Source organism: Phragmites australis, chromosome 22 (genome assembly GCF_958298935.1).
Source record: "Phragmites australis chromosome 22, lpPhrAust1.1, whole genome shotgun sequence".
Lineage (NCBI taxonomy): Eukaryota > Viridiplantae > Streptophyta > Magnoliopsida > Poales > Poaceae > Phragmites > Phragmites australis.
The window spans coordinates 22,268,945-22,283,981 of NC_084942.1; the positions used below are offsets into that span (position 1 = coordinate 22,268,945).

The window sequence follows — 15,037 nt, forward strand, 5'->3', positions numbered from 1 at the left end:
ACTCCCCTGCCCCGTCGGCCTCCAACGTCTCCCGCAGCTCTCCCACCGCTTCTACTGTGCTAAACTGGCTCCGTCAAGCCACATCTTTGCTCCCCCACCGTCGTCCTCTATCACCTCACTGCCATACCCCCATGCTCGCCTTCTCTATTAGCTAGTCTGCCATCCACCAATCTTCCTCTAAGTCCGATAATAGATAAATCTCTATAAAAATTGTTTTCGTCAACATCAGAACCTTAATCCTTCGTCATCACTATATTCACAGTCACTGAAAAACATCGCAAAATCAGACGTGTGAACTTTAGAAAGTCTAAAAAAGAAAGGAGTATGTGTAGATTAGGAGCACAAGTCAGTCCGAATCACCCCAGAGCGGTGGTGCTCATCCGATCCCGATACAGCTGGAGTACAAGTCTCCCTCGTCTGACCAGCCAAACCGTCACCACCCTTATCCAGCCGGACCAACCCCATCCCCGCGAATCATTTCCCGGACCCATCGCCCGCCTCGCTCACCGCACTACCCCACCGCATGATGGCCTCCCGCCTCCTCCACCTCCACCTCCGCCGCCGCGGCCGGAGCCCCAGCCCCAGCCCCAGCCCCAGCCCCGTGCCCCTTCCACTCCTCCTCGCCACTCGGCTCCTCTCCTCCTCCTCCTCCTCCCCCTCCCCTGCGGCGGCGGGCGGCGGCGGGGGGATCGGGAAGGTGCTGGTGGCGAACCGGGGCGAGATCGCGTGCCGGGTGATGCGCACCGCGCGGCGGCTCGGCGTCGCCACGGTGGCCGTGTACAGCGACGCCGACCGCGGCGCGCTGCACGTGCGCGCCGCCGACGAGGCCGTCAGGCTCGGCCCGCCGCCCGCGCGGGAGAGCTACCTCAACGCCGCCGCCATCGTCGACGCCGCGCGCCGCACCGGCGCCCAGGTAGTCGGTCGCCCCCGTCCTCCTCGGTGCTTGTCGTTGATTGATTCTGTAACTCCCGCGCTGTCAGTGTTAGCCCAGTGCGGGTTTGGAGTTGCATGCGTATTACTCTGCAAAGAAGGCGAATACGTCACTTAGCTTACTGAGCACCGATCGATGGTTGAATGTAGACAGTACGTTGCTTCAAATGAGCATCCCCCGTCACACACCTCCACTCTAGGTGACAGTAGCTAGTATGTGGGGCTCTGTAATTGTGCCACTTGATTGTCCTCGAGACACCCTGAAATAGTAGTGGATGCTAGGATCACATTTTCGTAAGGACATAAAAACAGTCATCAGAAAACAATATGAAGTTTTTCTTTTTGAGGACTCATAGTATGAAGGTTGAAGTGTGGCGTGATGGGGGGTATGTATCTTTCTGAGGCATTTGTTTGTGTATGATTCGTGCAGGCTATCCACCCAGGATATGGTTTTCTTTCAGAGAGTGCTGATTTTGCACAGCTCTGTGAAGCTGAGGGGCTTAAATTCATTGGACCACCAGCATCTGCAATCCGAGATATGGGTGATAAGAGGTAAATATATCACTGTCCATTTTGCATAGAGATTACTTTTCCTTTTGTTTGGAACTATGCGTTCTAAAGTATGTAAAAAACAGTGCGTCTAAGAGGATCATGGGTGCTGCTGGCGTGCCGCTGGTTCCAGGTTACCATGGGGCTGAACAAGACATTGAGCTATTAAAACTTGAAGCTGATAAAATTGGATATCCAGTTTTGATCAAGCCCACCCATGGTGGAGGGGGCAAGGTATGCCAAAGTGTCTCAGATGAGGAAAGTTGTTGTGTGGCATATGATATTTGAGTTCTTCATTGTTTGTTTTTGTTTTCCGTTTACTGAGAGAATCCTGCTCTCTAGTTGCTTGAGGTTACACATCTTTTTTAAAAATTGTAGGCTCTTCTCTTCTTTGCCAGTTGCATTTCTTTGTATGTGTTTTTGAGAGAGAGAGAGAGAGTACATGTCCAATTTTACAAGTGCATCTATTACTTTGATCGTTCCGGCCACTATTTCTTCATTAACCTTTTTTTTCATCTTATTTCTTTTCTTAAGGGTATGAGAATAGTTCAAAGGCCTGCTGATTTTGTGGATTCTGTACTGAGCGCTCAGAGGGAAGCTGCAGCATCATTTGGCGTCAACACACTATTGATTGAGAAGTATATTACTCAACCCAGACATGTAGAGGTCCAGGTAAGATTCAATGATGTTATTCATGCCACAGTCCTTTTATAATCGTATCTTTGTAGCCAGTCTCTATTTTCTTCCACGGTGCTATTTTGATATTTGAAGGTATTTGGCGACCAACATGGAAATGTAGTTCACCTTTATGAGAGGGACTGCAGCCTACAACGAAGGCATCAAAAGATTATCGAGGAGGCTCCAGCTGTAAGGCTTTATTAGTTGTCAATACCCCCAAATTTTCTTTAAATAAATAACAAGTTCAGTTTTCTGTTTATTTATGGTGCAGCCAAATGTGGCAGCTGAGTTTCGGTCTCATATTGGTGAAGCTGCTGTGTCTGCAGCAAAGGTGACATTATTCTGAATATTAAAAGCTTTGATTTAAAGACATATTTGATGCATTCAGTTCATTATTGTTGGTTGAGCTTTGTTCCCTACACACCAACTGTCCAGTTGCCAAGTTATATATTATTATTTTCACCTCAATTTATGGGATGACAAATGTAAAAGCAACTTCACATGAAGTTCAATCCAAACTTATGCACTGTTTACAAACTTTTATTCGTCCACTTTTTTGTAGAATAATATTCAACTTAATAGTTGCAAGCTACCAAACCTTTTTCCAAGCTGTTTGTTATAAAACAAGTAGTTCTTCCTTTGTTCCCTCTTTGATATGTTCTTCACTAGTTATTTCTGTTTAATGTTTGTATTTTATATACAGGGTCACTTATTGGATTATTTGTGTTGAAGGCAGTTGGTTACTACAATGCTGGAACAGTGGAGTTTATTGTGGATACTCTTTCTGGAGAATTCTATTTCATGGAGATGAATACTCGACTCCAGGTACTATATTTACGATCATCTAAGATGCCTGGGCATTTTTTTTTGACGAAAAATGGCAGGAGCACTACCCTTCATTAAACTTAGGGGAATAAATTACAAAGATACACAGGCTACTAGAGTAGCCTGTTACAAAGTTGCACTAAAAAAAACTATATGCTGGGATTGGTTTAAACTACTAGGAAACAAAACAAACTAAGCAACATGTAGCGTCATCTAAACACTCTGAATTAGCTGTGGCGCACCACTCTCCTGATGTGCTAGCCGATGCATGCCAATCTCTTCCTTTGTGCGCCAGGCTACCTGTAGCTGATCAAGGTTTTCTCCTTGAAAAATCTGTCAATTCCGCTCCTTCCAGACATTCCACCAAACGTAAAGGATTGCCCCTGCTTTACGTTTGCGCTGCTCCTTTGGCGTTCGCTCCATGGCTTCTTGAAACCATTCCTCTACTGCAGCTGCGCTCAATTGGTGTGTAGTCATGTCCCCGAGGTCCATCCATGTGCCTATGTTGGACTTAATCATGTTGTTTAAGTGTGCGTGTTGCATCGCGTAGAATAGGAGTGGTACTAAGTCCAAAGTAGTGTGCGTGTTGCACGACTTAGGGAGTTGATTAGCCATTAGTGATGCACAAAAGTGTGTGTGCATGGTGGGCGGATGAGCAGGGCCAAATAGCCGAGCTAGTGTTGTGTGGACACAGTAAGTGCATAGCGTCCTGGAGCTATGTGTGGGCTTCGGTTAGTGGCATGCAAGTTAGTTACATGGCGCTTGGCATGCAGGAGAATGTGGATTGTATGTAGGGAGGTGGTTTAGTGGGCAAGCCACGGGAGTGCTTGGCCGGGTCGTGCGGCCAAACATGGCATGGCTACCTAGTGCGTGCGTGCTTATATAAACCATTGTGATCAGAGTGTGGTGAATAAGAGAAGAGGAATAGAAGTGTGAAAAGGGCATTGGTGTGCGGTGCCACAAACTCTCGCATTTGAGTGCTCTTGTGTGATTACGAGTGGTCGTGTGAGCTCTTCCAGCAATGGTCGAGCACTACTCGTGAGTTCTGAGCAGTGCTTGTGTGTGCTCGAGTGCTCGTCTGTGTGCTCGCTAAGTGCTCATGTGTGTGTGCTCGCTGTTCTTGGGTTTTGATCCGCAGGCCATCAGTTCATACTTGCTGTGCAAAACTGCATTGTATCAGCAGGTGTTCGGGCGTTTCAATCTCCAAATTACACAGTCGACACATAGGCTCATGTTCCCATCCCCTCCTCGCTAAGTTGTCCACCGTGAGAATTTTTTGATGCATGGCAATCCATGCGAATTGAATCACCTTTGGCTCAGCTTTTGCTTTCCATAAACTGGTAGATTTGAAAGGCCATAGTGGTCCGATGAACTGTGTCCTGTATGCCCTGTGTATTGGGCGGTAGCAGTCCATCTCCATCGCAGTGGGTCCTTGCGATCTGGCTGCCGGTTGACATTCTGAATTAAAGACCATAACTGAATGAACTCAGTCACCTCTACCGCCGTGCTTAGCATCCAGACCAACCTTATCCAATTGTTGTTTCTAAGCTCCATAGCCACGGTCCTGTTTTTGATCTGGCCAGATTGTACAGGTTTGGTGCCTTGTCCCTTGGCACTATTCCATTTAGCCACCAGTCCTTCCAGAACAGTGCTTTATTTCCATCTCCTAGGATTACTTCTGTAGATACAGCGAAAAGATCTCTGTTGGCCTCATCGCACGGTATCGGCATGCCTGCCCATGGTCGCTCATCTTCCATCCAATGGTACCAGAGCCAGTGTATTCTCAGCACCCTGCCGGATTTTGTGAGATCTAGAACTCCCAGGCCGCCAAATTCTTTTGGCCTACAAACTATCATCCAATTAACTAGGCAGTGGCCTCCGGTCATGCAGTCTCTATCCTCTCCTTTCCAAATAAAGTTCCTTCTAATCCTGTCCACCTTTTTTTATGACCCATTTTGGTAGATTATGTACTGTTGCATGGTAAGTGATTGTTGAGGACAGAACCGTTTGTGCCAATGTTGTTCTTCCTACCCTTGTGAGATGCTTGCCTTTCCACCCCAACAGTCTAGCGTCGACTTTATCTATGAGAGGTTGAAATTCCACCTTTCTCAACTTCCTGGTACTCTTATCACATAACCTTCTTTGACAATATTACCTAAACTTAGATTTGCGAGGTCCACTTGAGATGGTGGACTGAATATTTTCAACCACCCATTCTCAAATAGGAAGCAGTTAAAACTTAGGATTATGAGGAAAACAAAAAAACAATCAAAGCTGCAAGGAGACATAAAGAATCTATATTTAAAACTAGCAATTGAGCATGTGCAATTATGTCACAAATGACATAAAGAAATCTATTTTAAAAGCTAGCAGTTGAGCATGTGCAATTATGTCAAACATACATCCTTGGTAGATTTTTGCATCTGTATATGGATTGTCTGATGCGAATATGGCTTCATTAGAACTATGTTTAGTGGATTTACTTACTAAAAAAACTCATCTTGTGAATTAATCTTTGAAGGTTGAACACCCAGTAACAGAGATGGTTGTTGGTCAAGATCTTGTGGAGTGGCAAATACGTGTTGCAAATGGAGAACGTCTGCCCTTATCTCAGGAACAGATCCAGTTAAATGGTAAACCTTATCAAACATTCATGCTGTCATCAAAACTTGAAGTCAGAAATACTAATTAACTATGGTGTACCTTGATCTAGGACATGCATTTGAAGCTCGAATATATGCTGAAAATGTTCCAAGAGGATTTCTTCCTGCAACAGGAACCTTACATCACTACCGACCAGTCCCTTCTGCCCCAACAGGTATGTTTTGGAGATAACCTATGACCGATTCTATTACCAGTTATATTTCAGTGTGGCATAAGTAACATATTCTTGATCAGTAAGAGTTGAAACTGGAGTTGAAGAAGGAGATACTGTCAGCATGCATTATGATCCCATGATCGCCAAACTTGTAGTGTGGGGTGAAAGTCGCAGTGCTGCACTAGTCAAGCTAAAGAACTGCTTGTCAAACTTTCAGGTGTATATCCTTCAACTGAATTGACACATTTCTTTTGATGTATTATCCTTGTGGATCTTTTTTCTTTCCAAATATCCCCTTTGTCTTCGGTGACCTTCCTGCATATTGATGTAATTTCAGTCATCATAAAAGACTTTTACAAATGTGTGCATCTGATGCTGAAGATATTCGAGGCACTAGGTGTAATTTTGTGAATTGGTCTGGGCTAGTTCATTTCAAGAAGTTCAGTTGCTGCCTCTATTCTTTTGCTCATACCATACAAAAGTCAGCAGCATATGTTAAACTGAGACACCCTTTGTTTATGGTGGTTACTTGCTAAACATTTCCATGAGTTCTTAACTGGTGACATTCCATTGGCAGTAGACTACTATTAATCTTTAATGAATAGATAGTCCATGGACCTTCAGAAGTGTAGAGTCCTGATGCAGTCATTTTGATAATAATCTCCCTGTCATACCTTTGTTAACGCATAAACAGATTGCAGGTTTGCCAACCAATGTTGGTTTCCTCCAAGAACTTGCAAGCCATAGTGCCTTTGAAAAAGGCCTAGTGGACACACACTTCATTGATCATTATAAAGATGATTTTGTGAGTACTTCTGCTAAGTCCTCAGGTGAATCACATGATGTAACTGAGCTTGGTGGAATTTTGGCTGCTGCTTGCATTTGCAAGAAGGATCACATTACATCTGAAGAATCGCTACGTATGTTATAGGCCCACCGTTTTGTTTATTCATTCAACAATATCATTGCCAATATGATCTGGTAATGACATATACTTTACTTTTCAGGAGGTGACAAGACACTGTCAGCATGGTACACTAATCCACCTTTCAGGATGCATCACTTTGCTAGGCGTCCACTGGAACTCGAGTTGGATAAGGAACATGATGGATTCAGTGAGGAACTTCTTAAATTGTTCATTGCATATCGATCTGATGGAAGCTACTTCATTGAGGTTATTACTACGCATATGCACAGAGTACTTTTCAAATACTTTTTTGCATATTTGAACACGAGCTGATGGAAGCCAAGTCAGAAAGATGATTAGTACTATGCTAATAGAGACAAACAAAAAAGTAATGATGCACTTGATATAATATTCTCCATAACCAATGTAATGAACCCTCTGTCACTAAATCCATTGACATGGTCTCCATTAGTACTAGTATGTTTGTTGCATTGTGTTGTTATGAATTGCAAAAAAAAAGGTATCTTAAAAACACAGCATATATTTCATGGTAAATCTAGAATACCAGATTCACTTGGCCAATCTGATACGCTTTTACATAACTGATGATAAAAAAATAGAACATTTGACAGAACACATTCAGATGGCCTACATTTAGTGATAGAGAGAGTATTTCAAGCAGAACCTATTGGAAATTGGTTGCCACCATGGACACTCCTATTATGTCTGCTGTATGTTATTCCCCATATTACCTTATACAACCAACTTCAACTGAGAAGATTAAGCAAGTAGGATTTAAAAGATCACGCAACTGATCACAGGGGTGAATTTCATTCACACTGCACTTTGAGCAGAATTGCTTGTCACGAGATAGCAAATAAATGGGCAGGTGATAAGCAGTTACTTGACATTTAGCGATACACCTTATCAGTCGATCGATATTTTCACTAATTATATTTCTATCGTGGTCAGACTGAAGATGGCGCTTCTGGTTTGGATGTCAAAGTTGATCATAAAGGTGACAATGATTTTCGTGTTGATGTTGCTGGTCTGCAAACTGATGTGACTCTAGCATCTTATTTAAAGGTAAACCTGATACTTTTGTCACAGTGAACTGATGCATATATAGTTTGTTCTGACTGTAATACCCTCCCTAAATTTCCTTCGCTTCTTACAGGGTAATAGCAAACATATACACATCTGGCATGGGAAGCATCACCACCACTACAGACAAACTGTGAGAGCCGAGCATGTAGTTGATGATAGTTCTCAACCTAGCCATTCTTCTGAGGGAAAGTCACATCCAAAAGGGAGTGTTCTGGCACCGATGGCTGGTTTGATTGTGAAGGTTTTGCTTGAAGATGGGGCACAGGTGGATGCAGGCAAGCCTGTCATGGTTATGGAAGCAATGAAGATGGAGGTCTAGATATACCCTTTTGCTGGTTACTTTTTATGTTTTGACCAACTTAATGAGCACTAAAATTGTTATCTTACTCCTTTTCAGCATGTTGTGAAGGCGCCTCGTGCCGGATATATCGAGGGCCTGAAGGTTACTGCTGGGCAACAAGTTTTTGACTCTAGTGTCCTTTTCACTATCAAGGTATGTGGTAGGTTTTTATAATATCCATGAAAGTTTGCAGCTTGCTTTCCTTTTTGTCACTACAAAGTTAGTGCTAAGCTCCGCCATCGATCATCGTTAGATTTAGACCAATAGCATTAAATTTCTTGAAAGGCATTCAAACTTAGAAGATAAACTAAAATAAAAGGGAAATGCGAAAGCTAATAAGTGATCACATTTAGAATTGTGTGTTGCGCAGCATAAGGAACCACACACATCTGTGACCCAGTGCGCTCCCCTCAGTCTATGGCAAGCATTAGCAGCAGCAAGCACCTGTTGCATAAATTCTTGACCATTTTATTTTAGCCAACTATAATGACTTTAACCAACAACAGTGCTCAATGATGTGCTACTCTATGGTGAAAGAAAGCAGCAGCAATAAATAGTAACTGCGAAAGCGAATCCTTGTTTATAGTGGAAGTTGCGGGATCAAACCCCACCAGAAAGGTTACAATGTTTTATGTAGGAACCAGGTATCCCCCTTTACTACAACATACGAACTTTTTAAAACTAAATAATGTTTCTCACTTTCTTTTTGTCAGCTTCTCAAAGATGACTTCCACAATTCCATACGATACTGTTAGGTCTAATTGGGTCTTAACACATGATAATTGGCCTTAGATTGTAAACACTTACGTTATGCGGAAGCGTGAGGACTTACCTGATGCAGATGAGGCCATAGTGCCTTGTCGATCAGTTGATGTAGAGCCACGACAGGGTATGCTTCGCTTGACGAAGTGCCGTTGCAGTCCGGCGATGAAGATGAGTTGGTGCAGAGGCGTAGTTGTCGGTGTTAAAGACATCGACGAGGTTGAAGAGGTGGCGGCGGTCTGCCAGTGCTTTGACAAATACGTTAGGGCTTAAGGTGTGTTAGGGTTTAGGCAAGTACCGCGCGAGAACTCGTCATCGTGGGCGCCGGCTCCTCCCCTTTTTATTGTGGCGCTGCACGGATGGGGATTGCAACCAATTTGTTGGTTGCGCCTCCGATCAAGCTGTGTGTGAGTATCCCCTTAAGATTCGGTCACGGTTAGGGTCGTTAGGTAGGTAGCCAAGATCAACACCAACAGATACGATTAGTACAAATATTGTTGCTTCTAGATTTAGCACTGGTCTGAACGTGAAGTTTCCCTTTTGCAGGATGGCAGTGCAAATTGAGACAAAGATACCTAGAAACGGGACCAGAACCCGTATCGATCAATTCATACATGCTCCGGGAATTGACTTGCACAGCGGCCGTCCTCCAGAAGGAAACGCAGACGAACAAATAAAAGGAGTTCATCTGTTGGGTAAACAGCTCATGAACTCCCAGCTCCAACCCCATCATTTGCCCATTTGTCCATTTGCCCTGTATAGTGTGTATTCTGCATCGCATTGTACAATGAAATAAACAAATGGAATCCAATTGGCCTGCCGTTACCCATTAAGAAACTCCAACCGGCTCTTTATCCGACTTCCTATCGTCAAATATAGCGATCGGTAAAAAAAAAAAAATCCTCCAACCGGCTCTCCAATTGGCTCGCTATGTTTGTGCGCTCGCTATCCGATCGGTGTGGCTCACCACTTCCAGCGAGCGGTCTCGCTCGCCATCTCCATTCGCTAGAGACGATGACTTGTGGACGCTCACCATCTCCATTCGCTAGAGACTATGACTTGTGGACCCTTTGAACAATACTCGAATTTTCCTCATCTTCTCTATTCCAACGATGCTTTTCTGTTGCTCCAAAAATCCTAAAATTTTGTGTACTTGTTTCATAATCTATATGCAACCTATTTTAACTAGATTCACCCCAAAAATCTGTGTATAATTTAAACTAAAATTCTTCAAAAAAGACTACTTTTATAAATTGTAACAATTGTTTGGGCCTCAAATAAATTCTCAAAAATCTGGAAAAATTCATTAATATTCTTCTTATGTGATGGATTAATTTTTAAAATTATTTTCAGCCCTAGATTATATGATGAAAAAGTGAGTTCCCTTATAATTTCCTATTTATATGCATTTTTATTATTTCATGTGATATTATTCTTTTAATTTAATTTGAGTTCAAATAAAATTCAAATATATACAAAATTTAGCTGTTGAAAATATAGTCATTGTAAATATATTTTATTTATAGGATACTAATAAAATATATGTGAGTGAAATTTAAAGAGTGGGATTTAAGGAGTCGGTTGGAGCGTGTAGAGAAATATAAAAGGAATCTTTTGAATAGATTCTCTATATGAAAATATAGGGAGTGAGATTTAGAGAATCGGTTGAAGATACTCTAAGGCAGCTAAGAACCATGAGACGCCAGTGACAGAATCCCCTCCACCCCGTCGCCAGATCCCCTCTCCGACACAAACCAGATCTCCGCCCAACGCTAGATCTTGCGCCATCGCATGCTTCACCACCGCTGCACGCCTGCACCTCCTCGCTGCAGTCAATAGAGAACAGGAGGCTACCATGTTGCCGGAGCCACCGCTGGTGCTGGCGCAGAAGTTAGGGTAAACATTAGTTTTTTCTTTTTATTTTTTTCTGGTTATTTTTTCTCGGTGAAATCGGAACTTCTATCGAATGATTTGAAACTTTTCTTAATTTTGACTTAAAACTTTCTCGAGACATAAAATTTTCTCAACTTAAAACTTTTCTTAATTTGAAACTTTTTAATTGAAAATCTCTTAAATAGAAACATTTAGGGTTTGTTTGTTTTTTATTTTGATTCTAACAATTTAGATTTTGATTCTCACGATCTAGAATCTAGATTATACAATCTAAATCTAAAATAAATGGTATCATTTTATTAGAATATCTCATTTCTCAGAAGCCCACACACGCAAAAATTAGAGCAAAATGGGAGAAAAACCTCCATGCTTGTAGCTGGTCTAGATCTCCGGCGAGCCAGTCGAACGGGGTAGTCGATTTGCCTATGATCCGATGAGCGGTGAGGTGTCAGAGCCACGGCGGCTCAGTCGGGCGCTCAACTCCAACTACAGCCGCGTCCGTGAGGAGGTGCTGCAACTCGTGTTCGGCTGCGTCGACGACCCACGCGATCGAGAGGTGGCCTCACTGGTGTGCCGTTGTTGGCACCGTATGATCGTCAAAGCGGTCCACCTGCGCCACATGACCGTCACGGACGACGACATCGTGGTGCTCGTCCATGCGCGCGGTCGCATGTTGTAGGAGCTCAAGCTCGACAAGTGTTGTGACTTCTCCACTGACGCAAGAGCTGACTGCTGTGTGGCCGAGCTCGAAGTGCATCGTGGAGGGATTAAAGGCACCATAAGTGGACTTGCGCATGCGGGGAGGAGGTGAGGCCGGAGAGGTGGAGGCAGAGGAGCGACGACGGCAGGACTTGTCACGGGCGCAGAAGGAGAGCGCCTTCACACGAACGGATGGGGAGGCGGCCGCCGCCGCAAGAGAGTCGGATGCGAGCAAGATGGTCTGCTTGAGGTCGTCCATAGCGGTGTAGAGGAATTTGTGGAGGTGGAGCGGGGTGAAGACGGGAAAAGAGAGAGCAAACAGAGTTTGGGAGAGAGGAGAAACAAAGGAAAATTATGTTTGTAATGTTAATGATAGGTAAATATGTGTCATAATTCATAATTCATGATGTGAAAAAATATTTTTCTATATTATGTATTATGGTATAATCTAGTTTTAGATCATAGATTCTGTAGTGTAGAATCAAACTATTTATTTTTTATTTTGATTTTAAAAACTAGAATTTATTAAAATAATAAAAAACAAACAGCCACTTAATCTCTCAAATAGCACGGAGGAGGAAGCGAGACAGAGATCGACTCGACCGCCTGCGAGCTCCTTTGCGCACGTTGCCCCACAAGCCAAAAAGGATGTGGTTGGTAAATAAAGTTGATTCGCCCGCGAACTATTTTGTTGGCAATAGTTTGCAAACCAGTAGCTTACGGTTTCAGACCGTAGAAGTTCGGCTAAATAATAATTTTTAAGTTTTAGAGTGATTTTTTTAAAAATAAATTAAATGTTAGGCGCTGAAAAAATTTAGTTTTCACTGATTCGCTCGCCTGTGAACTATTTTGTTGGCAATCGTTTGCAAACCAGTAACTTACGTGCTTCAAATTATAAGAGTTCTACTAAATAATAGTTTATAATTTTTAATTTTTAAGATAATTTTTTAAAATAAATTAAATATTAAAAGCTGAAAAAAAACAGTTTTAATCTTTGCTAGTTATTTTTTTTACTTTTGTATATTTCATATAATATAAATTTGACTTTATCATTTACAAGTAAAAATCTATTTAAATTTAATAAATTTATTAATCCTTTAATTATTTTATCATTTAAACACTAAAACTCACTAGAAGATTTCGGGTCCTATCCAACTTAGGAGGGGATTTCGGGTCCTATCCACGCCATTTCCACGGAGAAAACAGCCACGTCTCCCGACACGAGAATTTTTCTCCGTCCACATCGAACGCGTCGGCCTCCTCGAGTCATCGGCGTCATCTTCGACGATTTCTTCCGCTCCACGCGCCGCCTCCACCCTCTAGGTGCGGCCTTCGGCGAGGAAGCCGCCACCAGGCAGGAGAACCCCCCTCCTCCTCCCTCCTCCTGTGCTTGGCTGCCCTGCGCGGACACCAAGACGGCCGCCACCGACGACGACATTGAGGAGCGCATCCTTCGGATCGAGTCTGGCGTCGAGCCCAGAGGCAGCGGGGCACGCGCAAGAGGAAGGCCTCGGCCGCCAGCGCCGTCGCACGCTCCCGCCGGTGCCGCGGACTCACCGGTTCGGTTTGGCTTCACAGCATACAGCGCGCGAGCGGCTCGACGACGCTCTTCCGGCGATCCGCCTGGTCGATGCTCGTGCGGCGTCATCGATCCAGGCACACGGTCGCTGCATGCCCGCTGCCTCCCTTTCCCTTTGTTTTCTATTTTTTTTTAATTTTTGGAGCTTCATAATTGTTTTGGGTTTGCTTTTAGTTCTTGGCTAAGTTATCTCTCCAAATGATTCGAGGGATTAGCAGATAAAATTCCGGGGTTTCGTTGTGCCAAAAAAAAAATCCCCGTTGTGGCTAATCTCTCCGTGGAGAAGTCCCTCTTCTAATTTTGCGTTGAATTGTTAAAGGGACATTTTGCGTTCTTGGTATAGGTTAATAATAGCGGAGCTATAGACAGAGAACAAAAACTCTTTGTGGTGATAAAATAAACCCGGTATCTCTGTCGTTCGTAGGAGCTTTACGAATATTTCACAATAAAGTAGCTTAATTTCAGTACGAGAATCGGGACTTGGACTGGTCACAAGAATTCTTCTCCGTTTCTGCGAGAACATGAGCCATCGCAAATTTCCTACGAAATTTCTCCATTTCTACGAGAATTCGAGCAGTCATAAATTTCTGTGAAATCCCTTGCTATAAGACGATGACATTTAAGTGTCCTAAAACGGAGTTTAATCGTTGTCACATTTTGGGACAGCGTGGCGGGTACTAAGAATATTTGGTTATTTATATTTACTATTTTAATTTAGTTTGATAGATATAAATGTACATTTTCAGTTTACCTCGAGAGAAGCTGATGTAGATTTTTACGCACTTATTTAGATGAGTTTATTTATCGGTGTCATAAAATCATTTTTATATAAGTAACTAATCATAATCTTAACACTTACATCCACTCATCCTATCACAAATTTAATAAAATAAATATTTTTTTCAATAAATATAACTTCATTCGAAATCTACTGGACTTACTAGCAAAACCCCGGCAACCATTCACACGCTTTTGTTTCTTCCCCGGGAATTCCCCCCTCCTGATGATCGGTATCCCACGGGCCCAACTTCTGAACTCCTCGTTCTTCCACCTGCTCCTGCCTCCTCCGTCTTGCTGTTGCCGGCGTCCACCGCCTCGCCGTCGCTCCCGGCCGCTACAAAACAGGCCAACCCTCTTCACTTGGCCGTCGCCTCGACTTCCTCTATCCTCTCCTAAGCTGTCGCCCTCCGTCTGCTGCCTTCTGCTATGCTGGAAGTGCATATCCACTCGGACCTGCTGACCGATTTCTCCTTTCGCCGGTAAGGACACGCCCTGCTCTCTATCCTCTCCTAAGCTTGTGGGAAATATACTGCTGTGACATGCCATATCCAGACCTCAGTTTTGCAGATGTCTCTTCTGCTGTTGTTCATCAGGTTTGTTTTCAGCTGCTGGGTCCAGTATTGGTAACTGTTATTTTCATTCACGCATCGAATACATCCAACAGAATAATGATGTGTGCGCACACATGCATTGAAATATGTACAACAAACTTACGATTTCCTAATGTTTGTGTGCCCAGAATCTGCGATCGGACATCCCTCGCCGCTGCCCAAGCGCGATGGCGAACATCATGCGTAAATGCTGGGACGCGAACCCGGATAAGCGGCACGACATGGACGAGGTGGTGCGGTTCTTGGAAGCTCTCGACACGAGCAAGGGCGGCGGCATGATACCGGAAGGCCAGGCAGGCGGGTGCTTGTGCTTCTTCAGAGCCCGTGGCCCCTAGATTCTTTCCAGCTTTGATCTCCTTGCCTGTATACTATGATTGGGGGCTGCTGTTCATACCTGTTAGCCACAGATCAGGTCTTTCCTTCTCTGGATGCCGAGTGCCGCTAGTGCTGTGCTATCGCAGCTGTTGAGACTGTAAGCAATGTGATGTGTGATTATAATATAACAGTGAGAGTCTATATGATACAGAGTTTCTTGTGTGTTTGGTTTACTTCATCCATG

At 43.6% G+C, this 15,037-nt stretch overlaps 1 protein-coding gene across 2 annotated transcripts; it reads left to right on the top strand.

Annotated features, from left to right (window-relative positions):
- The first annotated feature begins 426 nt into the window (after positions 1-426).
- On the top strand, positions 427-15,015 carry LOC133904690 (methylcrotonoyl-CoA carboxylase subunit alpha, mitochondrial). 2 transcript variants are annotated; one of them, XM_062346174.1, is made up of 17 exons: positions 427-913; positions 1,361-1,482; positions 1,566-1,713; positions 2,014-2,151; positions 2,251-2,346; positions 2,429-2,488; positions 2,890-2,982; positions 5,504-5,615; positions 5,696-5,800; positions 5,881-6,017; positions 6,495-6,720; positions 6,808-6,974; positions 7,680-7,793; positions 7,885-8,127; positions 8,212-8,307; positions 9,463-14,460; positions 14,607-15,015. In XM_062346174.1, exons 1-16 carry the CDS (start codon positions 524-526, stop codon positions 9,478-9,480), a joined length of 2,265 nt encoding a protein of 754 aa, XP_062202158.1. In that variant the 5' UTR covers positions 427-523; the 3' UTR covers positions 9,481-14,460; positions 14,607-15,015. The 2 variants fall into 2 exon arrangements, with proteins under 2 accessions (XP_062202158.1, XP_062202159.1); XM_062346175.1 differs by having other exon boundaries at positions 9,463-14,346.
- The last annotated feature ends 22 nt before the right edge of the window (positions 15,016-15,037 follow it).

Bases quoted from the DNA above. Each gene is read 5' to 3' on its own strand.
- LOC133904690 (XM_062346174.1), top strand. From the start codon at position 524: ATGATGGCCTCCCGCCTCCTCCACCTCCACCTCCGCCGCCGCGGCCGG. The intron at 5,801-5,880 runs GTATGTTTTGGA...ATTCTTGATCAG, and splicing joins AGTCCCTTCTGCCCCAACAG to TAAGAGTTGAAACTGGAGTT. The intron at 6,018-6,494 runs GTGTATATCCTT...ACGCATAAACAG, and splicing joins ACTGCTTGTCAAACTTTCAG to ATTGCAGGTTTGCCAACCAA.